Below are 13,022 nucleotides of genomic sequence, written 5' to 3' on the forward strand. Positions count from 1 at the left end.
ACAGCCAAGATGGATACATGAAGCTGGCGAAGCTGGCGTAGCTGGAACAGCGAAGTGCGAGTTGGGGTGGCGCTGCAAGGAGCCGCACTTATTAATCCCCCGAGTGCAGGCGTGCATAAGTATCGGGCAAATGGATTAGAAACTTTTATGTGCACCGCGGTGAAATTGAGGGCCTGCACCGCGAAAAAGGCTAGGGAATCCGCAGAGGTGCTTGCACTCAATAGCAGGTGGCAATCAGCCACAATTTGTGAAGCTTTGCACAACTACTTCTTAAAATGACAAATGTAAATGCTTTAGGAACTCAATAATTGCTATAATGAGCAAATAATAGCATATATATATATATATAGATTCAGTTGAAATGCACGTTGGGTATTAACCCTTTTTTTTTCTGGGTGTAGGTGATGCGATTGTTGGCTAACTTCTCGGACCAAAGGATTCCGCACCCTCGAATCTGATGCTATTTAATTAAGTTGAACGGACGAAAGGGCTGGGGTGGTGAGTGCTAGCATATGTACGGATAGAATGGGGTGCACCACCACCACCACTCACTGTCCTTCAACAACCCCGACCACTACACACATCTCACCCACTGGCAGCCTTCCACTTTGCCACATTTGTGTGACAGTTAATGAACTCCCGTCACTCTTTCGCTTTTGTTTTCGCTAATCAAAGACACAAGCGGCATGTGAGCGGCATACGCAATGAGGCGATGGAGTGCAGTCAATTAATTGATGGATGATGTGCATAATGAAAAGCGAATGGGGAATTGTCAAAGGATCCTTTGGACGGACGGGCAAGTCCCCCTCTTTGGGCATTCTCCAACTTCAGGGCTGCAACAAAACTTAAACATCAGAGTTCTTTTTCCACATTCTTTCATCAAGCCTATACAAAACTTCACTGGCGTACATGTATGGGTTTTTTTTTTACCTGCCCACTATTCAATGGCAGAAGCTCATCAAGGAACTCCGCCCATCGAATGCCGGTCCATTCAGGTCGATGGTTGCACATCCGGGTGTATTGATTGCTTTGACAAATCTGAGGCTCGTGTAATTTCATTACAAAACCCCCGAATCGGCTTCAGCATGGGATTACCACAAAAGCATTTTTCGAGTCGAGTCGAAGTCTATATATTCCCCAAAGTAAGGAGAGAGATGGGCCAATGTCTGGTCTGTTTTGGTCTGGTCTGGCGTGGTCTGGTCGGGTTTTCCAGATGCTTTTCCTCGCCGCCCTCGTTGTGTATGAAATTAAATTCAATTGTGTGACAAGTTAATCCTATTTCTCATCTCCCAACTTTTATTTAAGCTTCATTTTTTATGCATTACATGCGAATTTCGTGGGTGAGTGAGTGACACCGGTCTTGGTTTCCAAGGCAGTCGGCGGTCCATCAATCAGTCAATCAGCCAGCCAGCCAGTCAGTCAGGCAGCCAGTCCGTCAGTGAGTCAGTCACTCCTTTGGCAGACGTCATAGACTGTCAGAAATGTTTGATATGTATGTATGCTGCCCGCTTTCTGTCTTGGAGCCCGTTTCAAAAAGTGAAAGCGAAGGGTTGGCTGTCTGGATGTCTGGGTGTCCCAAGGGTCGGGGCTTTTGAGTGCCTCCCTGACTCCGACGATCCAGCAACACTTCATTAAACGCATAAAGCAATAAAATGTTCTCTCGATAAGCAAAACAAAGACCATCCCAAATGAAACCCCATAGAAAAAGGCTTCGAACTTCGTCTGACAGCTTGACGTCGCCTGCTAATGGCAGGAAAAAGAAAAAAACAGAATAAATAGAATAAAGGACGGCATCTACCTACCCGAATTGATACTCTCGAGTCCCTGCAAGTTGGTCCCAGTGATTGGGAAGTCCTAAAGCTGCTAGAAGGCTATAATGAAAGTCAAACACCCACTAAAGTTCCTATGGCTGCGCTCGAAATTTTCTTTGATTATGCAAATGTCACAGCTGAGAGGGCAAAATCTGTTTCGATTGGCATCCTGATTTGCCGACAATTGGAACAGGCACCTGGTCTCATCTACATATGTGTGTAGAAACTTAAGAATGAATGCATTAAAATAGAAGCTTTCACTGATAAGTTCATTTAAGGATGAAGTAAATTAAGTGCTTCTATTGGCGTTCACGTTCACTATACTTTCTATCTTAAATTCATCTAGAATTCGGGAGTAGTTAACTAGTGCAGTTCAATCAACTTTTCCATGCGCTTTTCCCGTATGTTTGTCACGCCCCCATTAACCCCATGGAAAAAGTGACAGACAGGAATCAGACTTGAGCTGGGGCTTTATTCATCACATCAGTGCGGAAGAGACCAGTCATCATCATCATTATCGTTGTCGTCAGTGAGCTTGTTCCCCTCGATGGCCACCATCGTTGCCCACTGACCAACCGTTGTCATCCCCGTATCCGAATATAATATAGAGTAGCGGAGTTGTATCTTTATTACGATAATTGCCCATTGAACAGGAAATTATTATATGCGTCCGGGCTCGGCATGTCCTCCGATTCCAAAGCCCATCAAATTCTTGGGGAGATGGAAAAATCATCAACCCAGGACTCAGCGGGGATATAATAATAGCACAATATGCGTCCGAACAGGGTCCCTTCTTCTCGGATGACTACTGGTTCAGGTGGGAATGAGTATGGAAGTGGTAGTGGATTGTGTTTGAGGTTTCGGGCCTTTTAGCTGATGATGATGGCATTTTTCTTTTTTTTTTTGCGGACGACGCTCGGAAATGAAAAAAAAGTACATCACACACGCACAGGTAGGGGAGAGGCAAAAGACAGTGATGGCAAGTGTGGTAAGAGGAGGTACAGATCCTAGGGGTTTGGTGGCAGTCCCGGCAATGGCGGACCATTGTCACCTGCTTCATTACCATGGCCACCGCCATCAGCATCGCCCTCGCCCATCAAACCGGTTGGCGTCGGAGGCTCCCTCCAGCTCCACACGAAGATACTATCGCCGGCTCCTGTATTTAATTCGGTCCTCCGTCGATGTAGCAATACACGCATATTGATCATGAAACGATTCACATCCCGCTGATGATCGATGCGCAATTGGATCGGTGGAATTTGGGTGATTGCACCTCCATCGGGGGAACGCTCCATAATGCGCTCTTCTTCGCCCCGCACGCGATCCATATTCAGGCGAATGCGAAAACTCTGACCTGGATTTGGCCGAAATGGATTCATCTTGCTTCTTGGAATTTCGTTAATTGTCTTTGGTTCGACTTAATCGATAAACGAGATTTGGTTTGGTTTTGGATATCTGTTCTAACTGGAATTTCGATCGAAAGGTTCTGATGCTAATGGGGGATTTCGAATAACTGAACCCCTGCTGACACTGTGGACACAAAACCGATTGATAGAAATCTCAACGAACACTGATCATCTGAGATATATAACAAAACAAAAAGAGCTAAATTATGGAATGGTATTAGGTGAAATACAAGAGATAAACATTGTTATGATAGAAATTAATCAAAAAATTTGCCTAACAAAATCCGACATTATCAGATTGGGGGACTTCCGGTGAAATATCTATGCGATCTATGTGGCCCACAAGTACACATACTTGTGTACGCTCGATGCATATTTAATTAAACTTTCACCTCTTCAAAGACGACAAAGATTCTTTGGCGGGGGCGACAGGAGACAAGTCCAGAACACTTTGGTCTCTCGCCTCAATCATTTTCATGGGGTGGATTGGATGTGGATGCTAGTGGATGTCCTAGCTCGAGGACCTGTTACTCTCATCCTGGTTCCTGAAATACTTAAAAGGCAACACGACAAGCTTTAATTAAATCAGTTTTAATTAATGCAAAATGCGAATTTTCAAAAGACGTCGTTGAGCCAAGCGCTGGCTCAAATTGCCGACAACATGGAAAACAGAACACAGAGGCGATGAGCTCCAAAGGACCCCAAAAAGGATCCGCATCCCCTCGAACGCAACGTTTTGTTGTCGCATAATTACAACTCAATTGTAATCCAATTTTGGCCAGGCATATAAATCCGATTCAGGCACAAAGTCACGCCCCCGGCCTGGTGTCTGTGTCAACTTTTTCGGTGTCAAATAAATAAACTTTTGACAGTCGGCAGACAGGCCAGCGGGGTTTTTCCGAGCTCCAACTCCGCCCGAAAAAGCCCATCCGCACACCTTTCGCTTTTCGCTGTGGCCACCACCGGAAATGGAAATTTGTTAACAATGGCGAGGGGGTTGGGGTTGGTGGCATGTACATTAGTAACTGGGATACCAAAATCAATGCCCCAACAGATGGATTAGATACAGACATCTGACCACGAGCTCATCCGTTCAACCCCGTCGAAGGCAGAACTCTTGATAACTGCAAATTAGTTGCACATGTTCCACATGGGCCACAACTCAAAACAAGACGTGTTTGCACTAATTTGGCCAAAATCAACAGCTGTGCGTACATGTGCTGCCATCTTCTGCTCGCTGTGTGAGTGAAGAAAACTCATCATAACTTTCTTATCAGAAACTTACTTCTTGCTCTTCAGATACCCAACAGAAGCGGTCCCAAAAAAATAAAATAAAATAAAAGAACGGGGGAACTAGCGAGATTCTGGGGCGAAAAACGAGAAGGAAAACAGAAAAATTGCCTAGAAAACTTGTTATAATTACACACTGGCACACACACTCTCACGCGTGCTGGATCGCCGTATGTGTATGTAAGTTGTGCACTGAAAGAAATGAAGGAGACTTTGTCTTTACAGAAAATTAATAATATGTTTAAAAATCTTAGGATTTCATCAATGATTTAACTACGTATGAAACTATTTTATGAGATTTTATAACCCTTATTTCATACCATTATTTTAACATGATTCTTTCATCTATTTTCTCCATTTGTATGACTAACTTAGTGACTGCAGGGCAAGGAATTTGGAAAGGGCGGACGCGGAGAGGGGGGGAGAGTACGAGGGCATGCATGAAGAGGCAACATATGTTGGACTTTGGAGCAAACTTTTGCGAATTTTCGGGGCGCCCTTCCACTTTGCCCCTTGTGGCAGCTCCATATATTGGCACCTCCTCATATCCTCATCGCAGGATTTCGCCGAGTGGAACTTGTGTGTTTTGTGGTTGAGTAGACGCACAGTTTAGGCCCAGAATGCAACAGCTGCGAGAATCCCCATTCCGGAGGACGAAAATGTCCCGGCCAACTCATGGTTCGAGTTTTGCCTGTTGCCGAGAGAACCCCATGACAACTTCCTCACTAATCTGCCCGATGACTCACGATAAGATAGATAATTGCATGGGGTAAGTCCTCTTAGGGTTGCTAATTTTGTGGCTTTGGGGAGCTAACTTTGGTACAAAAAAAAAACAAATCGTATTTATATTACTTTATTTCAACGAAAATATGTTGCATATTCATTCACGAACTGGCATCAACAAACTGCAATAAAAAGCAAGGGTTTCCCAGTGTCTGAAAGGATCCCCGTTAACAATCGACTACCTGATTCCAATACCATTGTTTACCCCTCTCAGAGTGCCACAAAAGCCCCATAATATCTTTAAAAAATAATAATGACAACAGTTTCAATGGAAGTCTGGAAACAATCAGAGCAACCGCCACATGATGCCAACTTTTCAGGGACTCTTCGCAGAAATAAAAACTCGCATCGAAAGCCGAGGGAATTGTTAACGAAGGCTTAAAGAGAATGGGGTAAATCCTACGAAAAAAAAAAATAAAGGCACAAACTTTTGGGCCAACTTTTTTTGGTCAAACAAAAAAAGAAAAGAACAGTAACGAAAAAAAATCTATGTGGACAGCGCCAAACTGTCGGAAAATGCCTAAAAATGGTCCGGGCCAATGGGAAAAAATAAATATGCCAATGAAATGGGCTGTTTTGCCAGCCCTGGAAAATGTGCTCACTGGATGGGGGTGTGCAAAACTGATGGCCCGTCTGGGCCAAAAGCAAAACCAGAGCCAAAGAGAAAGCCATGTGCTCGCAAATGCGGGACACGTACTTGCGCTATAATTATTTCGTACGTGAGCACGTGAGCCCGCCGAAAGACAATGAGTCGCCGTAGCCGGAGAAATGGAAAACGCAGCCTGGAGTTCGAAGACCTGAGTCCGGAGAGCGTCTGCTGCGTCTGCGGCCGGAAGAAGACGAGTCGGACGCGCTAAGGTTAGCATATAGCACATCAGAGAGATTAAAGTGTGGACTTCCTTCGCATAAAATAATAATGGTAATAAACAAAAAGATTTCAGCAAACTAACAAAATAAGGAATTTGATCATTGATATTGAACGAAATCCTTTTTTCTAGCTGTGCATCATAAGAACCCGACAAAGGCAACACGTGGCTACAGTTTTGGTCCCCCAATCGCTAATTTTCACACAGCCCCACAGCGTGACATAAGGTATCAAAAAATGTTTTGGACTAACTCCCCCTCCAAATAATATCCGCCTCAGGACATCGGAGCAAAGATCTTTAGCTTTCCAGCTGCCTTTAAGTATTGCCTACGTGATGGTTTTTCTTCCAGGAAAAATTTATTGTCATTACCTTGAAAGTTGGCCGGAAAGTCTTGGCGTCATATTGGCAGATTTATCATCGTTTATATTAATGGCTCTTTATTACAAGCTTTCATATCGATACGGAATCCAACTTAAGCAGGTGTATATCCTTTATATAAATTCCGAATTTTATTTTAACCAATTCTCTTTAAAACTAGTAGAATATACAACTTCCTGCTTTGGATAGACCTCATCCAGAGTCAGCACTTTGGAAGCATATATCTAATTAAAGGACTGTCCCCTTGGTTCCCAACTGGTCCACATCTCATCCACGTCGTCATTAGCATCGTCATGATCGGAATAAATGAAAGCACCCAACCACTACGACCGCATGCAGCTTAATTCTCATAAAAGTCACATAAAGTAAATAAGTTTGATTATAAGCCACAGAAAGGGGAACACAACAGAGTGAAAAAATGGGTGCAAAGGAAGTACACAGCGAGAAAAATACATAATGAATTCATATTGCGAAAGCAGAAATTTAATTGTTAGGCGGTCATTTAAAGGACTTATTAAAATACTTCTTGCTTCATTTCAAGTTTAATGATAGGATTTGATTTATGTTTCTTTTGCAATAAAGATTAGTTTCAAATTAAATGCATGAATCCATAGTTTTGCTCAGTGCCAATAAAGTGTAGATGTGCCGGACAGCAGCTTCACTGGCAGGTCCTGGACCAAAACAGATCCTGGCTTTGGCAGTTGTCACCGCCGCTGGAGTAATTAACATTCACAATGAAAATGAAAACGAGCAACTGCAGCGGTCTGGATGGGCGAGTGCGAATGGGTGGGTGGGCGTCGTTTGTCTCTGTGGGCGGGTCTTTGAGAGCGGTAAAAGTTTTTAATAACCCGCAACAACAAACACGACTGGGACCACGAAGGACACAACCAACCAAGCCAGTAGGGGCGAGGAAAAAGCGGGGAAAAGGCGAGAAAAAGCGGGCAACGGCGGCACAGAGCAACCGCCAACAGCCACAATAATGACACACAAAACTTTGACAATGTAGTCGTGCGTGCAACGCGCCCCTTCGGAACACAACACCCCGCACCACCCAACCAAGCCACCCACCGATCACAGTGGCAACCCCAATCCATACACCTCTGCCCGCAGGACCCACTTCCGCGTTCAGCGGAAAAGGATTTCTGCCACAACGAAAACAGCAATGAAAACCACAAAATGTTGTCCGCTGGCACACAAAGAAAAATGAATAATATTAATTAATATCGAAAAGTTAGTAAAAGAAAATTATATTATGATATGAAACAAATAATAGCATATATTTCAAAATATCTAGCTTCACAATTGAATGTTCCAAGAAACTTTTCTACGCTTTTTTTTCTCAGTGCAGTGGACTGATCTGTGGGTGGTTCGGGATTCAAAGGTTGGGGCGGTACGCGGCCAGCATACGCAACATCAAATTGCTGACCGCACACACAGACGGAATGGCTTGAATGGGTATTCAATCGCATCGACTGTGCAACAATTGAAGCGGTTTTAAAATAAACGAATGCGGCTTATTACGCACATGTAGACCACCCTCACCACCCTACCACCCACATCCACCCATTGGACCACCATCACTGCCATACGCACATTGAAATAAATGTCAAATTGAAATTGACATGCTGTGACGGGGGAGGCTACGGTCCAGAGGACCAAAGGAGCCATTGAGGAGGTGTGACGCACTGCGTCCAAGCGCTCAACCGGATGCGGATGCGGATGTCGTGGTCAGCTTTTCACACTGTGACCAATTAAAATTGGATTAGGCCTAACCGAAGTTCAGTGAACTTTCTGCAAGTTTCTGGGTAGAAGTGCTCAGTTTACATCAGCCAATCCAACTATAACTTCATTTGTAGCACATCTTGCCATCGAAGATGAGTAATTATTTTTCAGCTCCTCAAGAACATTAAACAGTCAACCGAATTCGATAGTCGCCCTGTTCCAAGGACAAAACCCTTATCAAAGTGTCATTAGCGATTTTTTGGCGTCACCTGGCGGGATTTTGGATTTGGGTGCTCGGACTTTGCCCCAAGCACTTCCGCTTTAAGACTACGCCATTCTTTGATCAGCGCGTGGCTAATAAGATTTTAAAGGGCATTTATGGCAACAAAGGAGCCGGCGAGCGGCAGAAATCGAGTGAAAAATGGTAGATGGGAAATGGAAAATGGAAAATGGCAAAAGGAGGGGCATGTTGGTGCTGGTACTGGTACGGGTCTAATTTTATTAATGTTGCCAATTTTCAACGGGTGGTACGTAGCGGGGTTACAGGTAAGTGCCCCACGGGGGATGGAAAAAAAAGAAGATGTGGGGTTGGTTGTAGCAATAAATGTGCTGCTTACGCGCGCAATTAAATATGAAATATTTAAGAGCTGGCACGGTTCCTTAGCTCTTAGCTGGTACTCCCCCCCCCCCCCCCCCCTCCCCCAACCACGGCATACCCTGGAAAAGCTGGTGAAGAAAATTATCGGGGAGTGTGGAAAGCGGGCTCTTAGGGTGGCGGCTAATTAATAATTTTTAGGCAATTCAGCAGAATGCCAGGGCTAAGGACTCCGCAACTCAGGTGGCAAAAACTTCGACGCAACTCGACTTGACTTGATTAAGTTGCTTTTTAATGAAGTTCAAAGTGATTTTACTTGCAATTAAGACACCTCACCCTCGCAGGTGTCTTTCATTTTCCAATCTCTCCGGCGTTTGCCCCATTTTCCCCCACACCCACAATGATTGATGGCCGGAAAAGCCGCCCGAGGTTTGGTGGAAAACTTTGGCTATGGCTAAACTATTTCCGGGATTCGATTAGGTGGCTCCAATCAGAAATCACACAGTATGGTGGGCAAAATTAAATGAAATATGCATTGCATACATTATTGTTAATGAAAAAAGTTGTTTGGTTTCGACTATTTGGCGACTTGTGAAAGAACTTGCGAAGCGGCTGATGGACAAAGTCGGCTGTCAGTTGTCTGATTAATCGCCGGATGTCGCCAGGACGAACAATGCCCACTCATTTCGAAGGATAACACTTATCCGCAACAACAACTAATTGGAGCTGCAGCAAATGGCTCCAATTCCAAAAGAATGGATGCGGGATCACGGCAAATCCCCATAGAGCATATAAATAACCATAAATGCCGAGCAACTAAACCAACCCAGCAGCAAATTTTTGCGGTTGAGTTTCTTTCCTGGCCAAGAGCTCCTTGCAAAAACATCGAGTGCCCGACAATTATTTACACTCGAAAGTTTTGCCAAGTTGGCCGAGCACAAATGAAGTTGCAACTGCTGTAGCTGTAGATGTAGATGCCAGGATGCTCGAGGAGATGCCGGTAGATGTCAGGACATGCGAGCATGTGTATTCACCAAAAGGGGACACGAGTTATTCGCAGGTGGATCAGGTGGCTCAGGTGGGGAAGGGCATGGCCAGACAGGATGCGGCTGGAGACGAGGGCGAGAATTATGCAACTGCTGTGCTGTGGAAGCCACAGGACGGCACTTCTTGTTGTCAACCTGGCTCCAACTCCAAGTCCACTTCTTCGAACTCCGGCGCTATTTCTGCGCTCCACGCCGCTCCCGTTGTCCTTGCAGACAATTAAGCAAGGACAATGCGCCGCACAGGCTTTGTAAAAGCTCATGCATGCACACTGGCATCGCAGGTCTGCAAAATCTACACGCGAAGAAAATTAGGCTCTCATTTTAAGTGAGAAGTTAAAAAAAAGCAGTCACACAAGCTATCCTAAAGTACTCGTCGGCATTTTACATATGTACATTTTTTTTTATATACGTATATAAAATAAATATTTTCCTCTCTGCACGGAGCACACACCTGGGCTCCTTCTCCGTCCGGATGTGTTAAGCCGTAGAGCCGGGGAAGTTCATTGCCGAAACTTTCTGTCCTTGCAGGAAGCTGCGTCCGTCCGTTCTTCTGAAGGCATGAACGCAATTTGCCTGTCAGTGGCTCAGTGCGTTTTGCCTGTGGCAAATTACAAAGCATACCATGATTTACCTAATTGCGCCACTGCATCTCCTGGTAACACCACCCAGGTATCATTGCCTTTTGTTATCCACTTTTTTTTTCTCGGTCCTCGATCGGAGAGCAAGTAATGCTGTAGAATTCGCGCTGCCGTAGAACAAGAGATCTCATCTCAAAATTAGAAAATATTTCCATTTGAATTTCGTTTAAATTCGGTCATGAAGCCATTTCAGTTTTAGTTTACCAAGGCTGTACGTACGAACAAAATAGAAAATCAGTTCTGTGATTGCAGCATACTCTCCCTTTCGTCCCATGGCTTTGATTGTGGCCCAATTTTTGCAGCCATGACAAATGTCCAACAATTACAAAATTGCCCGCACACAACCGCACACACAATTTGGCAAACAAAATTTACAAAAATTTTCCAAACCATCCGCCCACACACGCACACACACACATATGGCGACGGGGTAAAATTGAGTAAATTTGCAGTCGCTTTTTTCTCGCTTCTCGTGGTTCCAGCTGGGGCTCGACTTCATTTGCCATACAGCCGAAATTCATGAGCATGCTCGACTGGGGGTCAACTATGACCACCCAGCACCGCACACCATGCACCACCCTGGACCGCCCACTGCACCACATCCCACGACCATGTTGATGATGATGGCCATGGCGATGGCAATGATGACAACATGTGTGCCTAAGCGCCGACTATAAACTGCGTTGGAAGGACCAAAATGGACGCAGGACGCAGGACGACCGGACATCGCGGTGGGCGTTGTTGGCTTGTGGACGAACGGGCGGATGGGTGTGTGCTGTAGCGGGCTGATTACTGTACTAGTGGGGCGGTTAGGGTTAAGTGTCACAACATGCCATTTAAAATGGGCGGATGGGTGCGGCGGCCAGCTGCCTGATAAGCGAGATGAGCGAACACTTTGCTAACACCATGAATATGAATATGAGTATATAGGCAGGTAGGCCTGACAGCATACTAAATAATAAATTACTAAATAATTTTAACAATACAAAAAAATGTTTCATAATTTATGTCTATGCATTCCATAATGGTAATGAACAAAATGTTTAATTTTTTTTATTCAAGAAATCCACAACAATTGCTAAAGAATTCTCTTGTAAAACCAACATACCTTTTTCGACTAGTTTTTATAGCCAATAATTTCACTTTTATTTGTATGAAAACTTTTATAGAATTTGCATTCAACAAAAACTGGACAATAGGATCAACCAAGTGGAATGAATCGAGCCAAACCACGAGGCCAATGTGCCCAGTCTTCTTGCGTCTGGGCTTCTGTTTATTCCCTTTTTATAAACATTATGAAATTATTGCTGTCGCAGGCAACATCAGCCACTAAACCTCGACCCCCAACCCCGATCCCTGCGAAGATAGCAACAGTGTGTCTGCCCACTTAAACATCGCTCCCGTCCACCTTCCACCGCCCACTGCCCACGACCACACCCATTGTTACACGCTGCATGCAATCAGCCACATGCAGTGATTGTCCACTTTGGCCGCCCATGTGCGATATGTCGAGGAGCCACTGTGGCAGCCGGAGGCAGGCATTGAACCGCAGCCATCGGAACCGCCCAATAAACAGCATGATGGCGGGAATGGCCCAAGGGTTTGGGCGCTCAACGTTTATCCAGGACGAAGGAGGACCAAACAGAATGGCCGGGCCGAGCAGGGTAGGGCATGCAAATCGATTGATGTTGATTAGCATAAATTGTCTGGACCGCATTGTGCAATGAATAATTTTGGTGGCGCTGACGTGCCACGCCCCCGCACGTCGCCGATCGGTGGGCGGTTGGGCGGTTGTTCGATTGGGCGATTGGGGGGTAATGCTTTTGTGCACCGCTTGCAATTTTGTGCGCCCTAATGCAATTTTGTTTTGCTTAATTTGATAGGCGTTGTCAGCTGAGCTGCCAGCCTGACAATGTGTCCACCTAACAGGAGCAACAATGGCAAAATTGCACACCAGCAACATGCAACATGGTGCAGCAGCAGCAGCAACTAAGGGCCCGGCTGATTGGATGTGCTTTGAGTGTGTTTGCTGCTGGTGTGTGAGTTGTGAGGGCTACTACTAAAGCTATTAACCACTGTGTTTCTGGTGTCGGCCAGACAGATATTACCAAAATAAACGACACACATACATGGATAGATAGATAGATAGTAGACGTTGGATAAGCAAAAATGCCTGAGTAATTTATGCAGCTTAGCTTGAATGCATTTACTAAGCTGCCTCTTGCAATGACAGCTTTTTGACTAGACACTTCCACTTGGGGTTCTTGGAAACCACTTTTTTCGCATCCTTGCACTCTGATTAATAACCCAAATTCGATTGCAAACAATACGAACGAAATGTATACAGAAGAAACTCTTTCAAAGTACTTCACACGACTAGCGAAATTAGTTTATTGTCCAATTTTCTTATTACCAACTGGCATACGAACGGTTTCAATGGTATTTCCACGCCACTAAAAACAAATGTGATACATACTATGTATGTAT

At 44.8% G+C, this 13,022-nt stretch overlaps 1 protein-coding gene and 2 long non-coding RNA genes across 5 annotated transcripts; 2 read left to right on the top strand and 1 right to left on the bottom strand.

Annotated features, from left to right (window-relative positions):
- Positions 1 to 2,416: 2,416 nt before the first annotated feature.
- On the bottom strand, positions 2,417 to 3,358 carry LOC27209460. The gene has a single exon (XM_016184885.1). It carries the CDS (start codon positions 3,188 to 3,190, stop codon positions 2,819 to 2,821), a length of 372 nt encoding a protein of 123 aa, XP_016038059.1. The 5' UTR covers positions 3,191 to 3,358; the 3' UTR covers positions 2,417 to 2,818.
- Positions 3,359 to 4,091: 733 nt separating this feature from the next.
- LOC123327364 lies at positions 4,092 to 5,867 on the top strand. 2 transcript variants are annotated; one of them, XR_006542092.1, is made up of 4 exons: positions 4,092 to 4,458; positions 4,517 to 4,687; positions 4,883 to 5,276; positions 5,566 to 5,867. It is a non-coding gene; the product is annotated as an uncharacterized LOC123327364 (long non-coding RNA). The 2 variants fall into 2 exon arrangements; XR_006542091.1 differs by having other exon boundaries at positions 4,883 to 5,867.
- LOC27208316 lies at positions 5,868 to 7,101 on the top strand. 2 transcript variants are annotated; one of them, XR_006542090.1, is made up of 4 exons: positions 5,868 to 6,209; positions 6,289 to 6,382; positions 6,506 to 6,636; positions 6,698 to 7,101. It is a non-coding gene; the product is annotated as an uncharacterized LOC27208316 (long non-coding RNA). The 2 variants fall into 2 exon arrangements; XR_001600801.3 differs by having other exon boundaries at positions 6,695 to 7,099.
- Positions 7,102 to 13,022: the final 5,921 nt, after the last annotated feature.

This window comes from Drosophila simulans, chromosome X (genome assembly GCF_016746395.2).
Source record: "Drosophila simulans strain w501 chromosome X, Prin_Dsim_3.1, whole genome shotgun sequence".
Lineage (NCBI taxonomy): Eukaryota > Metazoa > Arthropoda > Insecta > Diptera > Drosophilidae > Drosophila > Drosophila simulans.